This window comes from Myotis daubentonii, chromosome 20, assembly GCF_963259705.1.
Source record: "Myotis daubentonii chromosome 20, mMyoDau2.1, whole genome shotgun sequence".
Classification (NCBI taxonomy): Eukaryota; Metazoa; Chordata; class Mammalia; order Chiroptera; family Vespertilionidae; genus Myotis; species Myotis daubentonii.
The window spans coordinates 6,038,990-6,064,380 of record NC_081859.1 but is presented as its reverse complement, the minus strand read 5'-3'; the positions used below and the strand labels follow the sequence as shown (position 1 = coordinate 6,064,380).

Below are 25,391 nucleotides of genomic sequence, written 5' to 3'. Positions count from 1 at the left end.
TACTTTATTTCGGGAAGTCTGCCTAAGGATTTTTTTCTGCCTTTGGCGTCTTTGATGACGCTCACCTGTGAAGGTCGTTGGGCCCGTGTCTTTCACTTAATTGGGGTCAGGGAGAGCCTTTTGAGTAACGTTTCTTTTTTTCCTTCACCAGCTTTTAGTTTTATTGATCTTTATTATAGTTTTCTGTTACAGTCATTTCTCCTCTTTTGGGCTTGTTCAGTTTCTAGCTTCTTTATTGAACACTTATATTTTTTTCCCAGTCTTTAAAGTACTAAATGCATTTAATACTCTTCTAAGTTCTAAAAACTGCCACAAAAAAATAAAAAAAAATAAAAACTGCTACAGCTGCATCCAAGTTTGAATAAGCGAATGGTTCGGTGGTGTAATTGTTGAATGGTTCTAACTAATGAGCAATGTCTACTTTTATTTTCTTTTTGATCCATGCTTGTTTTGACTTAACTGTATATTTAAGTAAGCTTAATGCTCTTATTATTTTCTTTATTGGCATATTTTTCTTTTGTTGGTTAGTTTATTTTGTTCGTTATTCCATACATAAGTGAAAGCGTGGTGTTTGTCTTTCTCTGACTGGCTTGTTTCACTTAGCATAATACACTCCAGGTCCATCCATGCTGTTATTAAGGTAAGATTTCCTCCTTTTTTGTGGCTGAGTAGTATTCCATTGTGTAAATGCACCACAGCTTTTTGATCCACTCACCCACTGATGGGCACTTGGGCTGCTTGGCTATTGTAAATAACGCTGCCATAAACATAGGGGTGCAAATTAGTGTTTGGGGGTTTCTTCCGATAAATTCCCAGAAGTGGAAAGATTAAAAATGGTGGCAGAGTAAATGGATGCTACACTGACACGCTCCCAGGACCAAACTGCAATTACAACTAAAATACAGAAAAAACACCATGAATAATCAACTGAAGACTCGCTGGAGAGAACCCTGAAAACCAAGGACAGACAGTAGAGACCACATGCAGTGGTTCTCAACCTTCCTAATGCCACGACCCTTTAATACAGTTCCTCATGTTGTGGTGACCCCCAACCATAAAATTATTTTCGTTGCTACTTCATCACTGTCATTTTGCTACTGTTATGAATCATCATGTAAATATCTGATATGCTATATGTGTTTTCCGATGGTCGCGACCCACAGGTTGAGAACCGCTGAAGAGGAAGGAGAGAGGGGGAGAGAGGCATTGATGTGAGAGAGACGCATTAATTGGTTGCTTCCCACGCATGCCCTGAATGGGGCCAGGGGTCGAACCTGCAACCCAGGGACATGCCCTTGACCAGAAATCGAACCCATGACCCTTCAGTGTGCAGGCTGATGCTCTAACCACTGGGGACACCTGCCAGGGTTCTATGTGCAGTTTTGAATTCCTATAGTCATAGTGGTGAAATCATCTTTGACATTAAATTTTTTTACAGCCTATGACTTCATAGTTTTATTCGGAAAAAAACATGGCATCATATATACCCGCTGATTTGACAACAATATGTAAAGACACGAATGAGGGGCAAAGCAACAAAAAATTAAGGTAAAATAAGATATAACTGTTAAAATGTTAACAATATATATCTAGCAGTACGTCAGTCTTCCAATGAAAAAATGTAAAGGCCATATGAGGGTTGGTAAGGATTCGAGTTTGGAAAACCTTACTCTTTGAGTTTGGAGGGTGGGACCTATTGAGATAGGCAGATTAACACTGGCTGCTGGCTCCTTCCCCCAGACCCACCTTGACATGCCAAGAGAGAGAGAACGAGGTTGATGGATGGGAGAAACTAACCAACATTTGAGAAATCCCAGGGAGGCCAAGGCTGTTGGTTCTGGGTATGGATATGGGTAGAAAATGGCAGTTCAGAGCGGATGGAGAAATTAGGAATTCGTTATAAAGAGGGTACGTAGAAAACTCCCATACCTTTGGGAATGAAACATCTTATCTGAAAAAATAACAAATACTTTTATGAATAACTCATGGATGGAAGGAGTTACCCCCTAAAGGAAATTAGAAAAACTTAGAGCTGAATATATAGTAAAAGAAAGAAAAAAAGGGGAGGGCCTTTACCTACTGCATTAACTATGCGACACATGTAAAAACTGTGTGAGATAGCTATTTTAGTTTTGAGAGAAGAATTTATAGCCATAAAACATACGATAAAATAAGAAAGGCTGAAAAATTAATTAGCTAACAGTCAGCTTTAAGAAATTAGAGGGTGCAACCTGAACTGAATAAAACTTTCTTTTTCTGGGAATAAAATATTTCAATTCAGTTCCACTTAAAAAACAATAGTAGTTTCCTTACTCCAGCTATGAGCACATTAACCACATTTTCACATGCAAAAAGCTTAGATACCTTCAGCTGCTTACAAGACATTCACATTCATGGGAAGTATATGAATTTATTACAACTATGTATATATTTGTGACTTTCACATCTGGCAACCTTTTAAAACTCACATGTCATATGATTATTTTCTAAAAGTCAGCTTGTTTGGCCCAGCCATCCTGGCTCAAAGGTTGAGCGTCGACCTAGGAACCAGGAGGTCACGATTCAATTCCCCAGTCAGGGCACAGGCCGGAGTTGTGGGCTCCATCCCCAGTGTGGGGCGTGCAGGAGGCAGCCGATCCGTGATTCTCTCTTATCATTGTGTTTCTCTTTCTCTGTCTCTCTCCCTCCTCCTCCCTCTCCCCTTCTCTAAAATAAATAAAAATATATTTTTAAAATAAGTTTAAGAAAGTCAGTTCATATATGATTATTTAAGGTTAGGAGAATCTCTTTTGAAAAACTTTAATAGTTATATTCATATAAGAATTCAATAATTTTTTTGAAACCATAAACTTCAAGCTAAAGCTTGAGCAGTTGAAGTTATCTGACTGGCAATGCATGGGATTCTTACCAGGTTGTACTGTTTGGCTTATAGTTGGTCATTTCAAGTGGCATACAATTCTTTATGCAGAGGGCAAAACACTCAAAGAAAGTTGGAGGAGGAGATAAAGATTAGCCGACCGTCACCATAATACAAATCACGGATTTAAGAACTTATGAATGAGTTATAAGACCGGGGAAAGGCTAACCTTTAAAACTGTTAGGAAAAAATATAAGAGAATTTTGCAGTTACCTTGGAATAAGGAGATATTTCCCAAACAAGACAGACAACACATACCTATCGGCAAAGAGTGAGGATTCTTAAGTCCCTTCCAGCTTTACAAATTTATGATAACATCACTTAGACCTGTTTAGCATTTGAATTGGCTCATCAGACCTGCTTATGAAAGCACCCATCAAAAATCGCTGGCAATGATAGATACTGTGTTGTAAAGTACAGAATAAAGACGTGTGCTTTTAAGTTACAGAGAATGTCAAACATAGCATTTTCTTTTCCTTGTCATCGTAGATTTGTTCACTATGAAGAGCAGAATTACCAAGATGTCGCACCATCGCAGAATCAACCAGCTCCAATGACACAAAACGAAACATTGACATGTAGACCATGTCCTGCATCCTTGAAGTCAGAAAAAACAGAAGTTTTTTACCCAGATGATTACTATCCAGGTATGTTGACTTATCTTTTATGGAAATGAAAAGGAGTTTTATAGCATTGAGTCAAGATAACAAGTGAAATACATATAAATACTACGTATTTCTTTAGTCGCAGCAATTAGCAATATCTTTCAATATAAACCTTGCCTTTTTAAAGGGGACATAATCACCCAGCTGGTTGTGTTGCTCTAAGAATCAAGAGGTTTGGCTCAGTGGATAGAGCGTCGGCTTGCGGACTGAAAGGTCCCAGGTTCGGTTCCGGTCAAGGGCATGTACCTGGGTTGCCGGCACATCCCCAGTAGGAGATGTGCAGGAGGCAGCTGATCGATGTCTCTCTCATCGATGTTTCTAGCTCTCTATCTCTCTCCCTTCCTCTCTGTAAAAAATCAATAATAAAAAAAAAAGAGGTCACAGTTTGATTCCTGGTGAGGGCACAGGCCGGGGTTGCAGGCTCGATCCCCAGTAGGGGGCGTGCAAGAGGCAGCAGATCAATGATTCTCATTGATATTTCTCTCTCTATCCCTCTCACTTTATCTCTAAAACAAACAAACAAAAATCAAGAAAAACATTTTAAAAATATAAAGGGAACATAATCTAAATACTGATCATAATATTAAAAATAACAGTGTTACCACTGCCACCACCAAAAACATGTGACATTCCTGTAGCAATTTACAGTTCACATCACTCTTTCACGAGTATCATCTTTTTTTTTTCCTGAGGACAACATTCTCCTAAATCCCAGTGCCTTCTGGCTGTTGCCACCTTTCTCTCCACCCCCACCCGTACCCCCACCCCATCACCACCCCCTCCCCGCAAATTGGGAATATTGGCTGAAATAGAACTTAGTTTCATTTGTACTCATTTTGTTTTGCTTGTCATTTCTGTGTCTTAGCACCTACTTGATTGTTGCTCAGTGCCTTGCACTACATAAACATTTGTTAAGTCAATGAGGAGAAAAATGTATTTGCTTTTTAGAAACCCTATTGTCAATAAGTCCCCCATTCTTCTTCATGTTAAAAATCCACCAATCAGGTAAGTCATAGGAGGAATGAGAAAAAGGCCCGCTGTAACTGTTCTGAACTTGTATCTAAACATTTTTCTGGGCTCAGTTACCAAATTACAGCTACTAAAAAGGGGTTTGGTATGTGTTCTGTAATGAGGATTCACATTTTTTGTAATAATAAAATCAAATGCTAACATTTACCATAGAAAGCACTTGCTGTGTGCTTTAGATATATTTACCAATTTAATCTTTACATCACCCTACAATCCTTATGTCAAAGGTGGGTGTAGTAAAACAGACTGATAACTTACAGAGTAAACCGCAGGACAGAGGTAGAGCTCATAATTGTGCTGGGAACCACGGTGTCTTGACTCAGAGCTTGTGTAAATCCATTAACGATAAAACGATCAACTGTATTGCTTGGTGTGTGGAGTGACTATGTGGTTATTCAATTAATAATGGTTTGATTCTCAGATTATCTGCCAGAAAGTAGAACTCAACAGGTTGTTGCTCCAAAACCAGTTCCCCAGAAAAAGAAAGAGAAATCAAAGGAAAAAAAGGATCAAACTTGTCCTTCTCCGAAAGCCAAGGAGAAAAGGCTTGTGTCCTATGATAGGACAGGTACGTGGTATTCCTTGTTTAGAAGACTCGATACTTTTTCAAGTTACGCTGCGGTTTTGTGTGCTTACGTCTATTGCACAATGATTTTAGACCAGCGGTTCTCAACCTGTGGGTCGTGACCCCTTTGGGGGGAGAACGACCCTTTCACAGGGGTCGCCTAAGACCATCTGAAAACACATCTATAATGACATATTGTTTTTGTGATGAATCACTATGCTTTAGTGATGTTCAATTTGTAACAATAAAATTGGGGGTCACCACAACATGAACTGTATTAAAGGGTCGTGGCATTAGGAAGGTTGAGAACCACTGCTTTTAGAAGAAACAGTCTTACTGCATTTTGTGTTTGGCTGCTTAAACAATTATTTACAATCTTTTTGAAAACCTAAAATATCAAGAGATTAAACAGTTGGCAGACTGTTCAATCACTGTTTTTATTTAAGACAAATCTCTGAAGGTTATGATTATAGAATTAGAAATAAGATAAACTTCGATGGTTTTATTTTATACTTTCAGTGGCGCTTTCTGGAATTACTACATTTAATAGGCTTACGTCTTTGTCTGACAAAAAGTTTAAATCCCCAAATAAGTAATTCATTTAAACAGATTTCTCTCCACTAGCATTTTCCAGTTTATGCTCTCTCTCTACCGGAAATTCTTATTTGTATTAATATTTTAGGTTTTATAGGAAAAGGAAAGACTTCTCACTTGAAGTGCCATGGTCCAGGGCACGTTCATCATAAAGTTACTGAAGCTTGAACTTTGGGGCCCCTCGTTACCCGGGCTCCATGTGTTTTTAAGCACAAAACCCGCATGGATGTGGTGGTGTCCATGCCCTTGTCTAATCCCCTCCCCTTAATGTGGGCAGGACCTGTGACTGGTTCCAACCAATAGAATAAAGCAAAGGTGATGCTGGGCTGTCACTCCTGTGATTATATTACACTAGAGGCCTGGTGCATGAAACTTCGTGCACTCGGTGTGGGGGGGTTGTCCCTCAGCCCAGCCTGCACCCTCTCACAGTCCGGGACCCCTTGGGGGATGTCCACCTGCCAGCTTAGGCCCGCTCCCCGGGGGATCGGGCCTAAGCTGGCAGTCAGACATCCCTCTGGCAGCCCGGGAGCCCTCGGGTGCTAAGCTGCAGTCCGACATCCTTAGCACTGCTGAGGAGGCGGGAGAGGCTCCCGCCACCGCCATGGCTGCTGCGCTCGAAGCTGTCAGCCCAGCTTGTGACTGAGTGGAGCTCCCTCTGTGGGAGCACACTGACCACCAAGGGGCAGCTCCTGCGTTGAGTGTCTGCCCCCTGGTGGTCAGTGCATGTCATAGTGACCAGTCATTCCACCATTAGGGTCAATTTGCATATTACCCTTTTATTATATAGGATTCTGGACAGCTCCATTTCCCAGCAGTCTTTATCAACTCTATTAAATCTGCCAAATTACCATCAAGAATGAATGTATTTAATTTTTACTTTACAATATTGCATAAGAGGAATACCCTTGCCAGCAGTTGATATTTTCCCATTTTTTATTTAACATATTTTGATTCTTTTTCAGGAAGCCTTTGCTATTCCAGGTTTATAAACATAGTCTCCCATATTTTCTTCTAATATTTCTATTATTTTCTACATTGACTTCTCTAACCCATCTATATATGGATTTCTAATTCACATATAATTATAATCCACCTTATAATAATTATGTATGCTTACACAGATAGCTGCATGTTTTTCTAAAATGGCTAACCAATTTCCCAGTTCCTCTTTTGGTTTGAAATACCACTTTTTCGCTTACTGGATTGTATTGTATAAATTGTCATAGCTGTTTTTCTTTTCCTATGCCAACACCACACTGCTTTGATTTCTATGCTTTTATATCCGAGTCTGTGATATTACTCGTGCGTACATAGTTTGTACGATTTCCTTATACCGGTTTCCCATTCCTCTTCCTCCTCTCTTTTATACCTAATGTTAACTGGCTTTCTTTTCAATTAACTATTTTAAATGTGTTTCCCTGTTTAAGCAACTGACAAGACACAGGCTAGTCAATGCCTCGAGCACAAAATTGAAAGGGGAACTTACTCTGACAGGCGATGCCTTTCCAAATTCCTGACACTCTTTTATACGATCGCCCAAATCGCGTTGCATCCTTCGCGAGAGAGTTGTTTTGATCAGCCAGTGCTTGTGGTTTCTGGAGGAACAGAAATCTCCCACGACTTCACGGGCCTTGTCCGTTTTGCCAGCGTGGCGTCTGGCACGCTCCTCCCATGATCTGTTTTCCCGAGAAAAGATGTTTCAGGACTAAGAGGGCAACCTGTAGGGCCTGGCGAACAAAAGCCAAGAAAAGTGAACGTTTCAAGAAGAGCTTCGTCAGCTGCTAGGAGAGCAAGAAAGATTTGGTCTGAAAGGTGTCAATGGGATGAGTAGTCTCAGGAGGATGAACTGTATCTTACGTAGCCATCCCTTCTCTGCTGACCCCATTGCCCTCACCCTGCTTAGGCCTCTGTTAAGACGATCCTTCTGTCTGTGTGTCTGTGCTGGTGTCTCTTTTTGCTGGTCACCTGTGTCATTAGGTCTTTGGTGATCTCTTTCTCAAATGGAAAAAAATATTACGTCTTCTTTCCAGCTTCAGTTAAAATTGAATCTTAAGCTACATTTTCTCCTCCAATTGTGTCGTCCGTGTAAACTTCCAGTATAAGTTGCCATTGAAATTTGTTTTCTAAGTAGAAAAATTTGGACTGGTATACATACCCTGAAGCGATGCCCATACTGGCACTTACATTGGATCTTGTTTTAATATTCTCAACCAGAACCAGAGGATGACAATGTGATTAGACATATCCTCAGGCTGAGAAGAAAGCTTGGGTGGCAGACAAAATTACCGCACTGTAAGTTGGATTACGGGAATCCCGAAACTACAGTTCAGAAGATTACTGTAAAGGTATTATTTTATCCAACTGTGTACTATAAAAGTTAATGTTTGAAACTGTATCTTAATCTTGATATCATTCATTATACTACACTAGAGGCCCAGTGCACGAAATTCGTGCATTGGTAGGGTCCCTGGCGGCTGGGCCTTCCTCCCTTTCCCCCGCTGGTCCCACCCCCTGGTCGAACTCCCGGTCGAGGGGACAATTTGCATGCTTTGCTTTTATTATATAGGATTAGAATCATTATCATATTAATATCAAGTCATAATCTCGTTTCATGGTGAATGCTTATAAAAAGTATTTGGCATCACTTCATTTTGCTTATTTAAAGAATGGAATGGGTAAGAAAATCAATCTGCCTGAAATTGGAACGGACTCTTAACTTCATTTTTATCAGCTTTTTGTGATTTTTAAAAAGAAGTCCTGGTGGGAAGCTGGATGCGAAATTCAAAATTGCAGCCATTGGAAGCTGTTTAAGCAGTTCAGCAGCCTCTGAAGGCATCATTCACTGAATTAGAATAAGGAACACTAAGAGCCCTTTTATAATAAAAGTTAATTATCCAGAAAAGGCTAAATGGAACTTTTTTTAATTTAAATTTTTTATTGTTTAAAGTATTACATATGTCTCCTTTTCCCCCCATTGACCTCTCCCTGGCCCTTCCCACCCCCCGTAAATGAAACTTTCTTACAGAGTCTTATCAATAAAAGTCAGAAGTTTCAAAGCTAAAGTAAATAAATTTGACTTAAAAACTTTCTTAGCGGGGAATGTCTGATTTCTCGGGCCCTCAAGTGAACGAGGGAGAGAGACGAGAGTACATTGCAATAGCTCAGAGTCAGCCTTATGTTCCAATGCTTACCTTGCCACTCTCTGACTTTGTGACTTTTCTCCAATTACCCAACTTCCCAACCTAGTAATTTATACATCTGTTTACTGAGATTAAAAAGATCAATTTAAGAGATTAACGTTAAGACGTTAAAAATTTTGTGGTTGTAGCCAAACCGGTTTGGCTCAGTGGATAGAGCGTCGGCCTGCGGACTGAAAGGTCCCAGGTTCGATTCCAGTCAAGGGCACGTACCTTGGTTGCAGGCACATCCCCAGTAGGAGGTGTGCAGGAGGCGGCTGGTCGATGTTTCTATCTCATCGATGTTTCTAACTCTCTATCCCTCTCCCTTCCTCTCTGTAAAAAAATCAATTATATATATATATATATATATATATATATATATATATATATATATATATATATATATATATATATATTCTGTGGTTGTAGAGATACGTATGTAGAACACTTGTTACTCATTAACTATTTATTGCTTGACAAATATTAGCTGTTGGTTATACTAAACCATCATCATTATCAAAAGAAATGATAAATTTCATATGCTCAAAAGGCTCCTGGTGTTGGCAGACAGATTTCCTGGAAGTGCAACATACCTGGCAAAGGTATGAGCTCTTTGGATTCAGAAACATGCATGGCCCTGGCTGGTTTGGCTCAGTGGATAGAGCATCGGCCTGCGGACTGAAGGGTCCCAAGTTTAATTCTGGTCAAGGGCACATGTCCAGGTTGTACGCTCAATCCCCAGTAGGGGGCGTGCAGGAGGCAGCTGATCAATGATCATCTCTCATCATTGATGTTTCTATCTCTCTCCTTTACTCTCGTAAATCAATAAATAAAAATGTATTTTTTTAAAAAATAAGCAGGCATGAGTAAGCATACAGATCAATTTTCATGAATTTTTTTTTACCACATTATAAGAATGAAAATTAAATCTTAAGCTTGATCTTGTTGAACTCTGATTAGACACAATTTTATGTTAGCTTTTCTCTCAATATTATTTTTAATCTGTATTGACATTTCAGTTTACTGAGTAATGGGTCCAGCCATTTTACTACTTAATCTGGTCAAGTTAATGAAAAAAACTTTTTTTTTAACCTCAGAAACCTTTGGAAGATGATGGCGAGTTTGTATATTGCCTTCCTCGGAAAGACCCTAACGTCTTTTATAATCCATACAATCTTCAGGTGGTCTCTGCCCACAAAGCTAGAAATTGCAAAGAATTTTGGACTGTTACTGCTTCATTCGTTTCAAAGGTAATATATAACGAAAGAAAATCAAGTTTGGCTATAGATGAGGCGGTGGGGGTCAGAGAGAGAAAACGCTTAATTATACAGATAAGTGGTTCTGAGACAAACACAGGCTTTCTTCATTTCTTGAAGATAGTTCATATATTTTAAAGAAATAAAGTCCTTTCATGCCTTCTATCTGCAGGTTACCAAAATAGGTGTCGTGGAAGATGTAGAACTCATACCTACTCTGGAATGGCTAATAGAAAGGAGATGTTTCTACATATTACAAAAATTCAAGATCGTTTCTAATTTTCGGTGAGATGAATGAAACGGAACCCAATTGTTTGTAATGTGATCCTTTTGAAACAGTAATCTGCTGGATGATGTCTGGGTTTTGCTATAGTGAAGCCATATTTATGGGGAATTATAGAGGAAATGGAGAAGTCTATACATTTTTTTTTTTTTTAGATAAAGGAAGCTTACCCACTTAAGTATTACAACTCTTAATTTTATCTTTTTGGATGAATATTGTAAGAAAAAGATATTTTAAAGTCAAGTAACTTAAATGGACGGTAATGACCTTAATTTACTTTTTGTTTTTCATCCCTTTATTTATTAAATGAATATTAATTGAGTCTGCTACAAACCAGGCATTATTGTAGATGCTGTTGAACAAACCAAACAATTGTCCAGCTCTCAGAGGTCTTAGATTATAATGGGTGAGAGATAATGAAAGCACACATATATGCAAAATGTCAGATGAAGATGAAATACTATCTACACTAATAAAAGAGAAAAATGGTAATTGGCGTACGACGATACCCTTTTCATTGGCTAATCAGGGCTATATGCAAATTAACTGCCAACTATGATTGGCAGTTAACTGCCAACTAAGATTGGCAGTTAACTGCCAACAAGATGGCGGTTAATTTGCATATGTAGGCACAATGCAGGGAGGCGAAAGGGAAAGCAGGAAGAAGCCCCCTGCCACTGACAGTGATCAGAAACCCAGGGGGGAGCTAAGAGCTGGGGGGCAGGGCAAAGGCGGCCCTGGGGCCGCCTTTGCCCTGCCCACCAGCCATGATCGGAGAATCAGGCGCCTTTGCCGCCCTGGCCAGTGGTAGCAGGAAGTAGGGGTGGAGCCAGCGATGGGAGCTGGACACGGTCGAAGCTGGCAGTCCCGGGAGCTAGGGGTCCCTTGCCTGGGCCTAAAGCGAAGCCCACGATCGCGGGGCCGCTGCAGCTGCGGGTCCCTGCTGCCCGGGCCGGACACCTAGGCCAGAGGCTTCCTGCAGGGGCAGGGGTGGAGCCTGCAACCACAGGGAGCTGGGGGTCCCCTGCCCAGGCCTGACACCTCTGCTGGAGGTCTCAGGCCTGGTCAAGGGGCCGATCTGGTGATTGGTGATCGGAGGGTGATGAGGGTCAACTCCTCTGGCTGAGGCCTCAGGCCTGGGCGGGGGCCAGAGCCAGTGATCGGGGGGAGATGGGGGTCCCCTGTCCAAGCCTGACACCTCTGGCGGAGGCGTCAGGCCTTGCAAGGGGCCGATCAGGTGATCAGAGGGTGATGGGGGTCTACGCCTCTGTCAGAGGCGTCAGGCCTGGGCAAGGGGCCGATCCTGCGATTGGAGGGTGATGGAGGTCAACGCCTGAGGGCTCCCAGTATGTGAGAGGGGGCAGGCTGGGCTGAGGGACACTCCCCCCCACACACACCCAGTGCACGAATTTCGTGCACCGGGCCCCTAGTCCTTTATAATAAAAGGGTAATATGCAAATTGACCCTAAGGATGGGACCACCGGGAACAGCTGGTTGCTATGACGTGCACTGACCACCAGGGGGAAGACGCTCCTCAGGAGCTGCCCCCTGGCGGTCAGTGTGCTTCCACCGGGGGAGCGCCGCTCAGCCACAAGCTGGGCTGATGGCTGTGAGCACAGTGGCGGTGGCGGGAGCCTCTCCCACCTCCTCGGCAGCGCTAAGAATGTCCAACTGCGGCTTAGGGTTCCGGCCTAAGCCATCAGTCGGACATCCCCTGAGGACTCTCAGGCTGCCAGAGGGATGTCTGACTGTCAGCTTAGGCCTGCTCCCCAGGTGGACATTTCCTGAGGGGTCCCAGACTGCAAGAGGGCACAGGCCGGGCTGAGGGACCCTCCCCCACTCCGCGAGTGTATGAATTTTCGTGCACCGGACCTCTAGTCTATATATATAAAAGCCTAAGTGACTGTTCGTCCGGTAGCTATGACGCGCACTGACCACCAGGAGGCAGACACTCAGTGCACAGGTACGGAAACATGGAACAGACTGATGAATCTCAGAGAGAATGGGGGAGGGGGAAGGATGGGAAGAAATTAACCAAAGATCAAATATGCATATTAGAGGCCTGGTGCATACTAGAGGATTCATGCACCGGGGGTGGAGTGGGGTCCCTCAACCTGGCCAGCGCCCTCTTGCAATCTGGGACCCCTCGGGGGATGTCAGACTGCCAGTTTCAGCCCGATCCCCGCAGGCCAGGTCAAGGAACCCCACCAGTGCATGAATCTGTGCACTGAGCCTCTAATGAAAAAATAAAACAGCATTCAGGAACTTGGCAGCTAGTTTTTTATTAAATTGACTGCGGTGACATTGGTTGACATGATCACATAGGTTTCAGGTGTGTGCTTCTATGTTACAAGATCTTTCTGTTGCACCGTGTGCCCACCACCCAAAGCAGCTTACTGATTCAGACCATCATTTAAAAATGTGTCTAGTTCAAAGTTTCTACCACATCAGGATTCCTGAGACTCTGTGATCCTTCACAACGGAGTCCCAGACGGCTGTTCTTCCAGGATTTGTGTCTTGTTTTGTACTTTTTAAATGTCCTCTCTAATGTGTATCTTTTCTTGTGGTCTGCTGCTATCTGCTGGGGACTACGAAAAGAGAGAAATAACATTTTATTTATCTTTTCTTTCTTCTTTTTTTTTTTTGTGGGTTCAAGGGTGAGAGTGAGGACTGGGAGGAGGTGGTAGAGGTCAGAGGAGGAATGAGAAAGTGTCAAAAAATAACATTTTAAATGATTACATTTAATATTGTGAAAACAGTTGGAATAACTAAGGAGCTAGAGAACTTTCTGTAAGACAAGTGAATGGGTTTTGTGGCAGAGAAAGCATTCACTTACTGAACAGATACTTCTTGTGCCTGTTCTGTTCCACTGTTATGAGCCCTGGAGGTGCAACCATGTGAAAAAATATACGAGGACTCTGTCCCTAGAGAAGTTCTAGTCTCTGGAGGGACATAGATAACAAGTAAATCAGTGAGCTAATTGCAGGTAGTGAGAAGGGCCAGAAAGATATGTAAGACGGAGAAAACAGGTGTGTGTGTGTGTGTGTGTGACTGTTGTAAATAGATGGCTGATGAAAAGGGACACATGTGAAGTCTTGAAAGAGAAAAGTTCCAGACAGAATACAGTGAGCAAATTTAGTAAGGGTGAGGAATGATCACCAGAGAAACCTTTTAATTCCTTCCCTTTGAGTTTCGAATATTACAAATGCGTCTTTTTAAGAAAGCATGTGTATTAAATATTATCAAAAGGACATACATTGTCTTACATGTTTACTTACCACTATACAATGATTTCTTATCAGTGTACCTTTTCATTTCATTATCACTTGAAAATAGAACCTTGACTCCCCTTGTAATATAAGTCTCTTAAAAATAGCCAGTAAATGTTTAAGGGGAAAGAATGTATTTTTATCATTTTTCTGTTTATTGGAGTGTTGCAACTAAATCACTCATGCATCTATGAGGATTATAATGACTTTCATTTACATTTACACCTTGTTCTCTATGCTGTTGATTGTTTGGGAGAAAGTGATACGGTTTAGTATTTGCTTTAGGTGAGTCAGGATGGATGAGGTGCCCTAGAGAATTTTCTGGTTGTACCAAGCCTTTGCTGAATTGATGTAATTGTGACTGATGAATATAGACTGTAAGAAGTCTTTTTCTTTTTCAGAATGAATAAAGCATTTGTTACTTGGAAATTGACTGTTAAAAGAATTAAGACAGACAGAAGCAGGTAAGTCTTGATAGAAATCTCAAGAGGAAGCCTTATTTTTAAATATTGTAGTATGGAAGCAGACATAAATTAATATTCACTCGGTGATTAGAAAGTCACATTCCATAACATGTATGATTAAGTTGAATCCATCTGCATTTGAATATTTTTGTTAAACATAATGTTATGTATGTGTGTATATAAATGTGTAGGGGTGTGTGTGTGTGTGTGTGTGTGTGTGTGTGTGTATGTATGTACACATGTACACCATGCTTTGCTGTAAGGGAATCAGAGTGCTATGAAGAGCCTAGGATGAGCCCTAGCTGGTTTGGCTTAATGGATAGAACATCGGCCTGCGGACTGAAGGGTCCCAGGTTCGATTCCGGCCAAGGCTACATGCCTGGGTTGCAGGCTCGATCCCCAGTAGGGGGCATGTAGGAGGCAGCCGATCAATGATTCTCTCTCATCATTGATGTTTTTTTCTCTCTCTCCCTTCCTCTGTAAAATCAATAAAATACATATTTTTTTAAAAAGAGCCTAGGATGAGATTCCCTTGGTCACTCGATCTAACTTTTCACTTTCAAAAAGAGGAGTGATTCAGTAATCCAAGATAGATAATAGTGAATTCTATTTTGTAGGCTATCTGATAGCCAAGTTTCATTGCTGTCGTCGTTACTAAACTTTTTACTTGGAGTTTGTTGTGATTGAAACGCAGTTGCAAGGAATGATGAAGAGGGACCCCATGCCCAGTTTCCTCCAGTGGTAACATCTTGCAAATCTGTGGTAAAATACGACAACCAGGACAGTGTGGTAGATGTAATACCTGTTAACTGTAGGCACATGAAACAAATTATACTAGTTATCTCTAAACTAACTTCATTCGTTCTGAAGGAGAGAGGATAAAGTCTGTGGAAATGTTTTTAACTTTCAGGTCGTTTTTGTACTGCCATCTTTTCTGGGCTGATGAGTTATTTCAAAGCTACTTGCTTTACGTAAAGGGACTTTGTGAAGATGCTTTTAATCGCAGAAATGATGATGAATGTGAAGATAATTCATCTGCCATGTGCCTTGTAAAGGTGGGAAAAAGTAGCCCTTGTTGGTGTGGCTCAGTGGGTAGAGCATCGGCCTGCGGACTGAAGGGTCCCAGGTTCCATTCCAGCTAAGGTCGCACGCCTGGGTTGTGGTCTCCATCCCCAGTGTGGGGCGTGCAGGAGGCAGCCGATCAATGATTCCCTTTCATCATTGATGTTTCTCTCTCTCTATCCCTCTCCTTTCCTTTCTGAAATCAATTTTAAAAACATATATTAAAAAAAGTATAGTAATAAGCTAATATTGGTGTATAGAAACACGGAAGAACAAATGGTGTTTTGAATCAAAGGAATACAGATATCTAGGACCATAAGTAAACCATCACGATGGATGACTAATGTCCTAGAATACCTGTAAAGATCTTTATTCCCTCGGGTAGTCAGTTTTAATAGTTAACATTTCTTATAAATCATTTCTTCCTTACACTTAACCTAAGTCTGTTATGGAGCCCTTTGTTTGCAAAACTCCAAATGTGCAATATTATTTATAAACAATCTTCTGCATAACTGATAGTGACTAGCTAATCTTCCCTCAGTATAGCATGTCAAAAATTGTAATAAGTTGCAACGCAAAGGTTTAGGTTACATTTATGAATTCTCCTGTTTCACAGTTCTAAGAAGGGGTGAACTTCTTAATGATTTAATTTGATTTATATGCAATGGTTCTTTCAAAAAGGTTAAGTATATAAAAGTATATAAACTATAAATTTTAAGTGTTTAATATACAATTGAACAGGGTTCCAGCGACTTTCACTTCCCTTACCCACCGTGGGAGGGAGATAACTGAAAAGTAAAATTGATAATCATCTAGACTCAGAAAGAGAAATAGTAAGAGGGCTTGGACAAGTTATACATTTGACAAGCAGCTCAAATTAATCATGTTGACTATACACATATAATAAGATGAATACTTGTACATCAACAGCTTATTTTTAGAATTGGTCATGTGTATTGACTATTACTCAGTAGTCTTTGAATGAATGAGTAAATAAAAGAATGAATGAAGAAAGATGGATTAATCACTACATGTAAAGTAATATTTTGTACTAGAGGCCCGGTGCACAAAAATTTGTGCACTCAGGGGGGTCCTTCAGCCCGGCCTGTGCCCTCTCGCAGTCTGGGACCCCTCGGGGGATGTCCACCTGCTGGCTTAGGCCCACTCCCTGGGGGGATCAGGCCTAAGCTGGCAGTCAGACATCCCTCTGGCAGCCCGGGAGCCCTTGGGGGATGTCCACTTGCCAGCGGGGAGCAGGCCTAAGCTGCAATCGGACATCCTTAGCGCTGCTGAGGAGGTGGGAGAGGCTCCCGCCACCACCGCTGTGCTGGCACCCGTCAGCCTGGCTTGTGGCTGAGCAGAGCTCCCCCTGTGGGAGTGCACTGACCACCAGGGGGAAGCTCCTGCATTGAGCGTCTGCCCCCTGGTGGTCAGTGTGTGTCATAGCGACCAGTCATTCCCAGTCGTTCTGCTGTTAGGGTCAATTTGCATATTACCCTTTTATTATATAGGATAGTTCTATTGAGAATGTTGTTTCCAAAGGATTAAATTTCAGTTAAGTAGGAGACATTTCCCAGGAGAGTGTTTTTTTTTGATACAGTTTTAGTGTAGCAGGAAATTGGTTGGGCAGCTGTGGTATTCGATTGTTTGATGAATGGCTGAGTGACAGGATTTATCACTTCACTTCATTAAAGCAAAGGAGACTTTAGAATATCTCTGAAGACTGTGCTTGAAATGTTAGTGGATGATAATCCTAACAGAAAAGGGAGGCTAGGACTCTTCCCTGGAGACCTTAGCCATGTCAGCTTCCGCCAGACATCAAGGGTCAGGGAACAGACCTTCCCAATCAGACGCGTGTTTGTGAATTACCCTTTATATGCAAAGTGCTGTGCAAAGGAGATGCGTGTGAAGTGAAAAAGAAAGTACCTCTTACAGCTCATTGGAAAAGATTATCCTTTGCATGTAAACATGGTAACTGGTCCTGAGGGTATTCCCTCCGTTTTGCTAAGCATTATAGCTCACCAACCAGTTAGGAGGCAGTGAGCAGTCATGCTAACGGGCAAGCAATACTGTAAAACAGCTAAGCCACAGACACTGTGCAGAAGCCTTTGGCATTGGTTAGGGCACGTTTCACGAGGGAATGCTTCCTGAGCTAGGCCTTGCGGGGTTTGGGGAGCAGCCAGGTGAGGAATAGGAACATGAGTAAAGCATTCAGTTTTGCAAGTTAGTTGGGTCTGGAACGTGGGGCCAAGAAGAACAGACGAAGGGAACAGTAGGAGCAGAGCCTGCCCTTAGGGCAGGGGCGCCCCTAGCGAGGGCGTGAGGACAGTTGGCAAGAATAGGGAAGGGGTTCCCGAGGCTGGAAAAACCAGGGTCAAATGCAGGGAGAACGGAGCCTGGGGTCAGGAATCGAAAGCTGGCCAATGGAGCGTTAGGACTCGGGGGGCTATGCATAGCTGGGGGTGCAGGTGCCAAAGAGGATTGACGAGGAGGAGGTGAGAGAAGCAAGGTTACGGATGCCTACAAGGGGATTGTTCAAAGGTGGGGACCACGAAGGGAGTTCTTGAGTTGGCCAGCCTACTCCCCGGTCGAAAGCACAGCTTTAAAGGGGCCTGGCGCGTCTGGGAACTAGAAAGGAGGGAATACGTGTGGGTCATTTTATCCAAACCTTCCCTTTCAAATGACAGATGGAGTCCGAGAGAGAGTGTGACTTGGCCAAGGCCGCAGAACCAGCGGGAGTTGGGACTTCGTTTCCCATTCAGGGGTGACTGCACTTTCGGGGGGACAGTATTTTGAGCGTTTCATAAAATGTAAGATTTTGTTTCCCACCCCTATGGGAGGAGGGTGCAGTGAGTGGGAATGTACAAAGTCCCTCAGCTGGTTTGTGCGGAATAAACTTTGAGAACTGTTCTTAAAGAGCAACCATTGCAAGTGTCTGAACATGCTACTTAAGAAAATTCGTGTGATGTTGGTTGGCTTGTGGGGAAAATTGTAGGTGGGGAGGTACGGAGTTAAAGAGATCGGTTAGTATGGACTGTAATAATGTAGGCATAAGCAACAGGAACTTAAATTAGGGCATCGGCAGTGAGATCAGAAAGGAAGGGAGATTGGAGACATTTAACCTGGAAAATCAGGGCCTAGAAAACAGATATGGGACCAGAGGAGAGAGAGAACACGAGTTAGTCCACGGTATTACGGCCAGAGCAGTGCTTTCCGATCTTATTTTAACTTTGGAAGATGATTTGTTATAAAGTGGACATCGCAATATAACTAGGGATAAAGATGTCCACGTTTATTGACGGAAATGTATTTTGGCAAGAGCATTAACGTGATACGGGGAAAAAACAAGAAAAAATACCGAAAGGAGGAAGGAGGATGGGGGATATACGTGAATGGGTGAAGCGTTCAGGGAGGAGTTGAGTAGCAGAGTTGATGGAAATTTCTGAATAAATTCAGAAGAATACTTACCTTACTTGTGTAGTTAATTTGAATCTCTTTAACCTACATTTAGTGTTTATGTTTTTTTAAGTTTTACAAATCATTGGGACTTCAATGTGAAGCAATTCCTGAGATTGGTGGTTCCCCAGGGTTCGTGGATATTTCAAAAACACATCAGCTCTTGAATTGTTTTCCTTTGGCTTACTTTAGTTACAATTAAAATAATGTGTTTTTCTGTGTGTTTTTTTAAATAAAGATTTATTTATATTTAACTATGGGTGTTTGAATAGGAAAAACATATAAGGCATATAGTGTATAAGCATAACCTACAAATGAAAATATAAAATATGCTCGTTATGATATAAGATGGCCAAAATGTTTTTCTCCCCTCTCTCTCTCTGAAATGAATTTTGACTTTGCAACATTTATCATTTTTGACATTTTTGACAAATTTTGACATTTTTCAACATTTATCATCCTTTAGCTGGATACGTTTCGGACATACTCCCTGGATGAATTTTGTGAGGAACAGTTACAGCAAGCTTCCCGCACATTCAAACGACTTGAGGATATCAGGGATAAAGCCATTGCAGAAATGAAAAGTACACTTTTAAAGGTAACTCTTTCATGATAGCCTCGCAGTGCATCAGTTTGTATGTTACTGACTAAAGCCATTGCTTCAAATTGCATCCCCGGAGAAAGTGTTGGAAACGGGCCGGTAGAGGGACCAAGGACTAGTTAATTAGCAACTAACCAGTACTGTGCATTTCCTAGCTGCACATACAGGAAATATTCCAGGCGTTGTATAGAATGCAAATATTTGTGCGACTAAGTATATATGTGTGTTCATTGAATTGTAGGTGGCAGAAAAGGAAGAAATTAGAGAATTTTTTGAGTCAAGCTTCTCTAAAGATGCCAGACCACATATCAAGCTGCCTGTATATCGACGTTTATTAAAAAAATTTTTGAGGTTTTTCATGCTGGTTGACTACATATTTCAGGAGCTCATCCGCCAGCTGATGAACACTGCGGTCACTCTCCTTTTGGAATTATTTTATAGTTCTGCTAGAATGCCATTTTCAGCGGAAAAAAGGAATGAGAACCTAATCAAGTAAATCAGATTTTCTTTTTACTGATAAAAGGAATTTGTAATCATAGCGTTGCAAACATTGGTTGTCCATGGTAGAGGAAATAGCCTATAGTTGAAGTGAGAATTTGAAAATTCTTCTTATAGCAAATTGTATGTGCTCCATTTTTACAATTACCTGGCAATACTTTGCTTAATACTGTCCATAACATTTAAGAAAAGTTTCCAATATTTCTTCAAAATTCTGCATATGTCTGATGGCCATATAAAATAGGGGCTGGCCAGTACAATTTGAAATTCAGATATGTAATAATTTTTTAGTATGTCTCAAATATTACCTATCCTAAAAATTATTGTTTGTTTGAAATTCCAGTTCAACTGGGTATTTTGTACTTTTATTTGCTAAATCTGGAAATTCTGTGTATAGGGCTAATTCAACGTTCAGGGCTAGTTCTTAAAGATATCAGGGTGATTCGAGAAGGAAACCATAAGCTTCCATTGGAGTTTGGGTCAGTTCTGCTTAAATGAGACATACGAATTTTTCATGGTAGTGAAATATAAATAACAAAATTTACCATTTTTAAATATGTAATTCAGCGGCATTAAGTACATTCAGTCTTGTGCAACCATCAACGTATTCATTTCCAGAACTTTTTCATTATCCCATTCTTAATTTGTATGAGACTCTGCACCCATTAAACAGTCACTGCTTGTTCTATGTGTACACCCCCCACCAAGCCCTTGTAACCTCTGTTGTCCTTTCTGTGACTAGGAACTTACTATTCTGAGTACCTCAGATAAGTGGAACCATACAATATTTATCTTTGGCGTTTGCCCTATTTCATTTAGCACCATGTGTTTAAGGCTCATCCGTGATGCAGCATGTAACAGAATTTCCTTTTTAAGGCTGTATACTATTCCATTGTGTAGATAAACCATGTTTTGTTTGTTCATCTGTTGATGGTAGTTGGGTTAGCTTCTTGGCTACTGAGCCATGCCAGCTGGGTGAAGCTGCCACATTTTCATTTCCACCAGCAAAGCACCAGGCTTCTACCTCACCAACGCTATTATTTTCCTTCTTAAATAGTAATACCCAGCCTAATTGGTATGAGGGGATATCTTGTTATGGGTTCGATTTGTAATTCCCTAACGATTAGTGATGCTAAGCATATTTGTGCATGCTTATTGGCCCTATTTCTTTGGGGGGGGGATGTCTAGTTATGTTTTGTGGATATTAACAAGATAACAAGAATTTAAAAGACTGCATTTTTGCTTCCCATTTCTTGATCTAGAACGTACAAGGATATCTTTGCTCTTACTGGAAGGCTAACAAATGATCATGAAGAACTTGTTATTAATTCAAACATATATGCTACTTCTGTTCCAAAGTCGGACTTAAAAGCAGAAGCTGATATTAATGAGGTAAGTGGTCTTTGAAAAATACAAACATAGATTTTTAATGAACGAATAAGCGAAAAGTAAGTGAAATAAGTTTGGAAATTAAAATGCGATTTATGATTAATGCTCAATTTCTTACCCAAAACACACACACAAATGCACACACACACACACACACGCACGCACGCACGCACCTCTGCTTCCACTATAGAAAGCTATATTCACACTTCCCTTCATGCATTACTGTGTTCTTACTATGTACCAGGCACTGAATTAGGCACTGAAGTAGACCAGTGGGCAGTGCTAATGAACATACCAGGCAGAGGTCATTTTCCAGAGCAAGCGATGCAACACTTTATATATTCATTTGGAATTGCCGGTGTGGACTTCTTTATTGTGGTAAAAGAGCAGAAAATGGGCCACTTGAACCACTCGTCAGCGGACAATTCAGTGGTGTCGGTGCGTTCCCAGTACGGTGCGACCATCGCATCCCACTTCCAGGACAGTCTCATCCTCCCGCACAGGAACTCTGTCCCCGTGCGTGTAGGACTTTTAAGGCTTGCAGGTCGCCGTCCGCATCCACCTAAGCTTCACCGGGTGCCAGTGGCGTTTCTTTACACGTTAGCTGCCTCTGTTTGTTCATAACCGGAGCTAAAGGTTGGGGTTCTAGCAGGTGACTCCGGTGCCTACATCGAGACACACCCCTCCAGCACAACCCATCACTTCATGGACATGAGGGATCAGTCAATCGAGAACTCGGGCCTAGACAGAGCCTGAGAGCAGTCACATTGTGTGAATACAATATCGATACCTCAGACGCTCCTGGTTCTCGGTGGGGATGCCTGTACTAACGTGTGTCAAAGTGAGGAGCTATGACCTGGGGCAGTGAATGTGAAATATATTCCTGATGTGTACGTCCTGAGCCTGAGTGCCCACTAGCATCACCTGATCAGCTTTTTTCCCCCCTTTTTAAAAAAATATATATTTTATTGATTTTTTTACAGAGAGGAAGGGAGAGGGATAGAGAGTTAGAAACATCGATGAGAGAGAAACATCGATCAGCAGCCTTCTGCACACCCCCTACTGGGGATGTGCCTGCAACCAAGGTACATGCCCTTGACCGGAATCGAACCTGGGACCTTTCAGTCCGCAGGCCGACGCTCTATCCACTGAGCCAAACCGGTTAGGGCAGCTTTTAAGTGATTCAGATTCCTGGCCTTGACCCCTCACCCTTTAACTCAAAATCTCTCGTGATGGGGCCTAAGAATTTGTATTTATTAAGCTCTAAAATGATTAATATTTGGCCACTCTGGTATCCGTTTATACCAGCCATGGGCAAACTACGGCCCGCAGGCCGGATCCGGCCCGTTTGAAATGAACAAAACTAAAAAAAAAAAAAAAAAAAAGACCGTACCCTTTTATGTAATGATGTTTACTTTGAATTTATATTAGTTCACACAAACACTCCATCCATGCTTTTGTTCCGGCCCTCCGGTCCAGTTTAAGAACCCATTGTGGCCCTCGAGTCAAAAAGTTTGCCCACCCCTGGTTTATACAGTTTTGGGGAAAATACTGTAGTATTTCATTTATTTTTTCATTCACTTACTTTTTTTTTTTTTTAAACATGCACATAGCCGTTATCTGGCAACACAGTGTTACTCGGTTAACCTGAAGTTATTATTGATCATGTGAAATTTAGGACTGTATTATCTAAATGTCCTTTTACCTCTATATTATCACCAGAACTGTAACCTCTCTGTCACATTAGATGTTCAATTCCATTAAATTGGATAAGGACCTGACAAAATACGCACCGGTATTTGAAGTCAGTCTACACTTGAGAATTCCTTCTGAGAGGGATTCTTCGAGCAGCTCCAGAGAGAGCTTCCAGGAGTCGGAGCAGTCCTCTGAGAAATCCGTGCTGTACCAGGAGGAGGAAATACCCGAGAGTGAAGTCAGCAGCGTCAAACCCTCAAGCGACGAGCTCCTAATAGTGCGGCCGAAACCCACGACGTTGAACCTTGTGGAAATCCTTTCAGGTGGGATGAATGAGACGGGTAAGCACAAAGGGGATAGCCTGACACCTGGGACATCACAAGGGAGAGAGAAATACATCGTTACGGATTATCCCTCGGTAAATTGTGATGTTGAGCAATGTCGAAGGAAGGAGGCCCGAGGAAATATAAACAGAACAGGCCATTTGTGGTGGATGCGAGCAGGAGCGCCATGACCCATTTTTTAATCTTAATACCACTGGTCGATGAGGGGGACCCGAGAAGCCCCCCTCTCACGAGGACGGACAGCACCTGGGGTGCTCGTTAGCACTCACACTCTCAGACTCCATCTGAGACCTCCTTAATCAGATTTGGGGGTGAGGGGGGAGTTGCTGGCTGGACACTGCCTTTCCAGGTGATTCTTAGGGTGTTTGGGAAGCACTGATAACATAGCAGCTTGTCCTTTAGCCGACATAAATATCAATCAGTTTTTTTCTTCTCTTTCTTTCAATGGATTCTAATAGATATAGAAGCCATGGATGATTTCGATAGTAAAACCGAGAACGATGAGTAAGTAGCACACGCTTCTGAAATTACAAGTAATGAGACTTGACGTTTCGTTCCGGCAGCGTGTTGAAATTCGCTCTCTTCGTTTTCTCTCGTAGATTTTTAGAATTCCCTACGAATCTCTTGATTGCTCCCAACAGACTGGACTTTTCAATAAAAATTCAGACTATGCTGGCTGATCTTGAGAAATGCATAAGTAAGTATTTTACGTGTTTCATTAGATACACTGTATCCTTCAGCAATATTTTCTTAAATTTAGGGATTGGGAGCTTTTCCCCAGGTTTGTGGCAGACATTATGGTATCTTAGAGATCATGGATTCACACTCTTTGGGATTAATCGATGTGAATTTGAAATTATTTGAGCATGTGGGAATTGTACACACAACCATAGAATCAGGAAAATAGTGGAGGCTTGGATTTATTTTTTTTTCAATAATGTACTACAGAATTTTATGAGACTTAAGTAATATCTTCTATATCAGCAAAACAAAGGTATTGTTTCCACCTTAAATAGATTTTTTGTTGTTGTTAATCCTCAACTGAGGACAGTCTCCATTGCTTTCAGAGAGAGTGGAAAGGAGGGGGCAGAGAGAGAAAGGGGAAAGAGAGAGAGAGAGGAGAAAGAGACACATTGATCGGTTGCCTCTTGTATGCGCCGCGACCAGGGCCTGGGATCAAACCTGCAACCCAGGTACCTGCCCTTGACCCGGGAATCGAACGCGAGACCCTTCAGTGTGCAGGCTGGTGCTCTATCCACTGAGGAACACTAGTCAGGGCTTAAATAGATTTTTATTAATGCTGTTCCAGCTGGGTGTACACAATCTGACATGACATGGCAGTCACCAGCCTGACCCATGAATTGATCCCTTCTCCACAGTCTCAGTCGATCCTGGAACACAGGACCCGCTGTGGCTCCTTGAATGCAGCATCGTTCTCCAACCACAGCACCGTAGTTTGCTGAGTTCAGAGGTCCCTCTTTCTAAACTGGTATCCAGTGCACTGTTTGTTTTTTAAAAATATATTTTTATTTATTTCAGAGAAGAAGGGGGAGGGAGAGAAGCATCAGTGATAAGAGAGAATCATTGATCGGCTGCCTCCGGCATGCTCCCTGCTGGGGGTTGAGCCTGCAACTCTGGCATGTGCCCTGACCGGGAATTTAAGCTCGACCTCCTGGTTCATAGGTCAACGCTCAACCACTGAGCCGCACCGGCCGGGCTCCAATGCATTGCTTGATTTCCTTTTGTAAGCTCAGGAAGCCAGTGTCTCATTGTCCTTACTGTTGAGTGGGGAGAGGTCTTTATATGTACGCTCGATACAAGTTCTTGATTCGTTAGAAGATTTGCAAAATGTGCCTTACCTTTTCACTTCTTTCTCACAGAGCTAAACTCCTTAATTTTGATCAAGTACAGCTTATCAATTTTTTTGTCTTCATAGATTATACTTTCGATTTTATGTCTAAAACTCTCTAACTCAAGGTCACACCGATCTTTCCTACATTTTCTCCTGGAAGGTTTATAGATGTGTATTAATTTAATCTTAGGGACACGATTCATCTTGAGTTGATACTTTATAATGTATAAAGTGTAGGTGCAAGTTATATTTTTGCCTGTGGACATCCAGGCA

At 41.8% G+C, this 25,391-nt stretch overlaps 1 protein-coding gene across 1 annotated transcript in view; it reads left to right on the top strand.

The window, feature by feature from the left end:
- Positions 1–1,471: 1,471 nt before the first annotated feature.
- Positions 1,472–25,391, top strand: part of DNAH14 (dynein axonemal heavy chain 14) — a 140,173-nt gene continuing 116,253 nt past the window's right edge. The window contains exons 1-14 of the mRNA XM_059677837.1: positions 1,472–1,548; positions 3,407–3,564; positions 5,033–5,179; positions 7,985–8,115; positions 10,047–10,199; positions 10,378–10,490; positions 14,159–14,221; positions 15,132–15,276; positions 19,206–19,337; positions 19,582–19,832; positions 21,101–21,230; positions 22,975–23,263; positions 23,725–23,770; positions 23,866–23,963. Coding sequence (XP_059533820.1) covers positions 1,472–1,548; positions 3,407–3,564; positions 5,033–5,179; positions 7,985–8,115; positions 10,047–10,199; positions 10,378–10,490; positions 14,159–14,221; positions 15,132–15,276; positions 19,206–19,337; positions 19,582–19,832; positions 21,101–21,230; positions 22,975–23,263; positions 23,725–23,770; positions 23,866–23,963 — 1,933 coding nt within the window. The remainder of the gene's footprint in view (positions 1,549–3,406; positions 3,565–5,032; positions 5,180–7,984; positions 8,116–10,046; positions 10,200–10,377; positions 10,491–14,158; positions 14,222–15,131; positions 15,277–19,205; positions 19,338–19,581; positions 19,833–21,100; positions 21,231–22,974; positions 23,264–23,724; positions 23,771–23,865; positions 23,964–25,391) is intronic.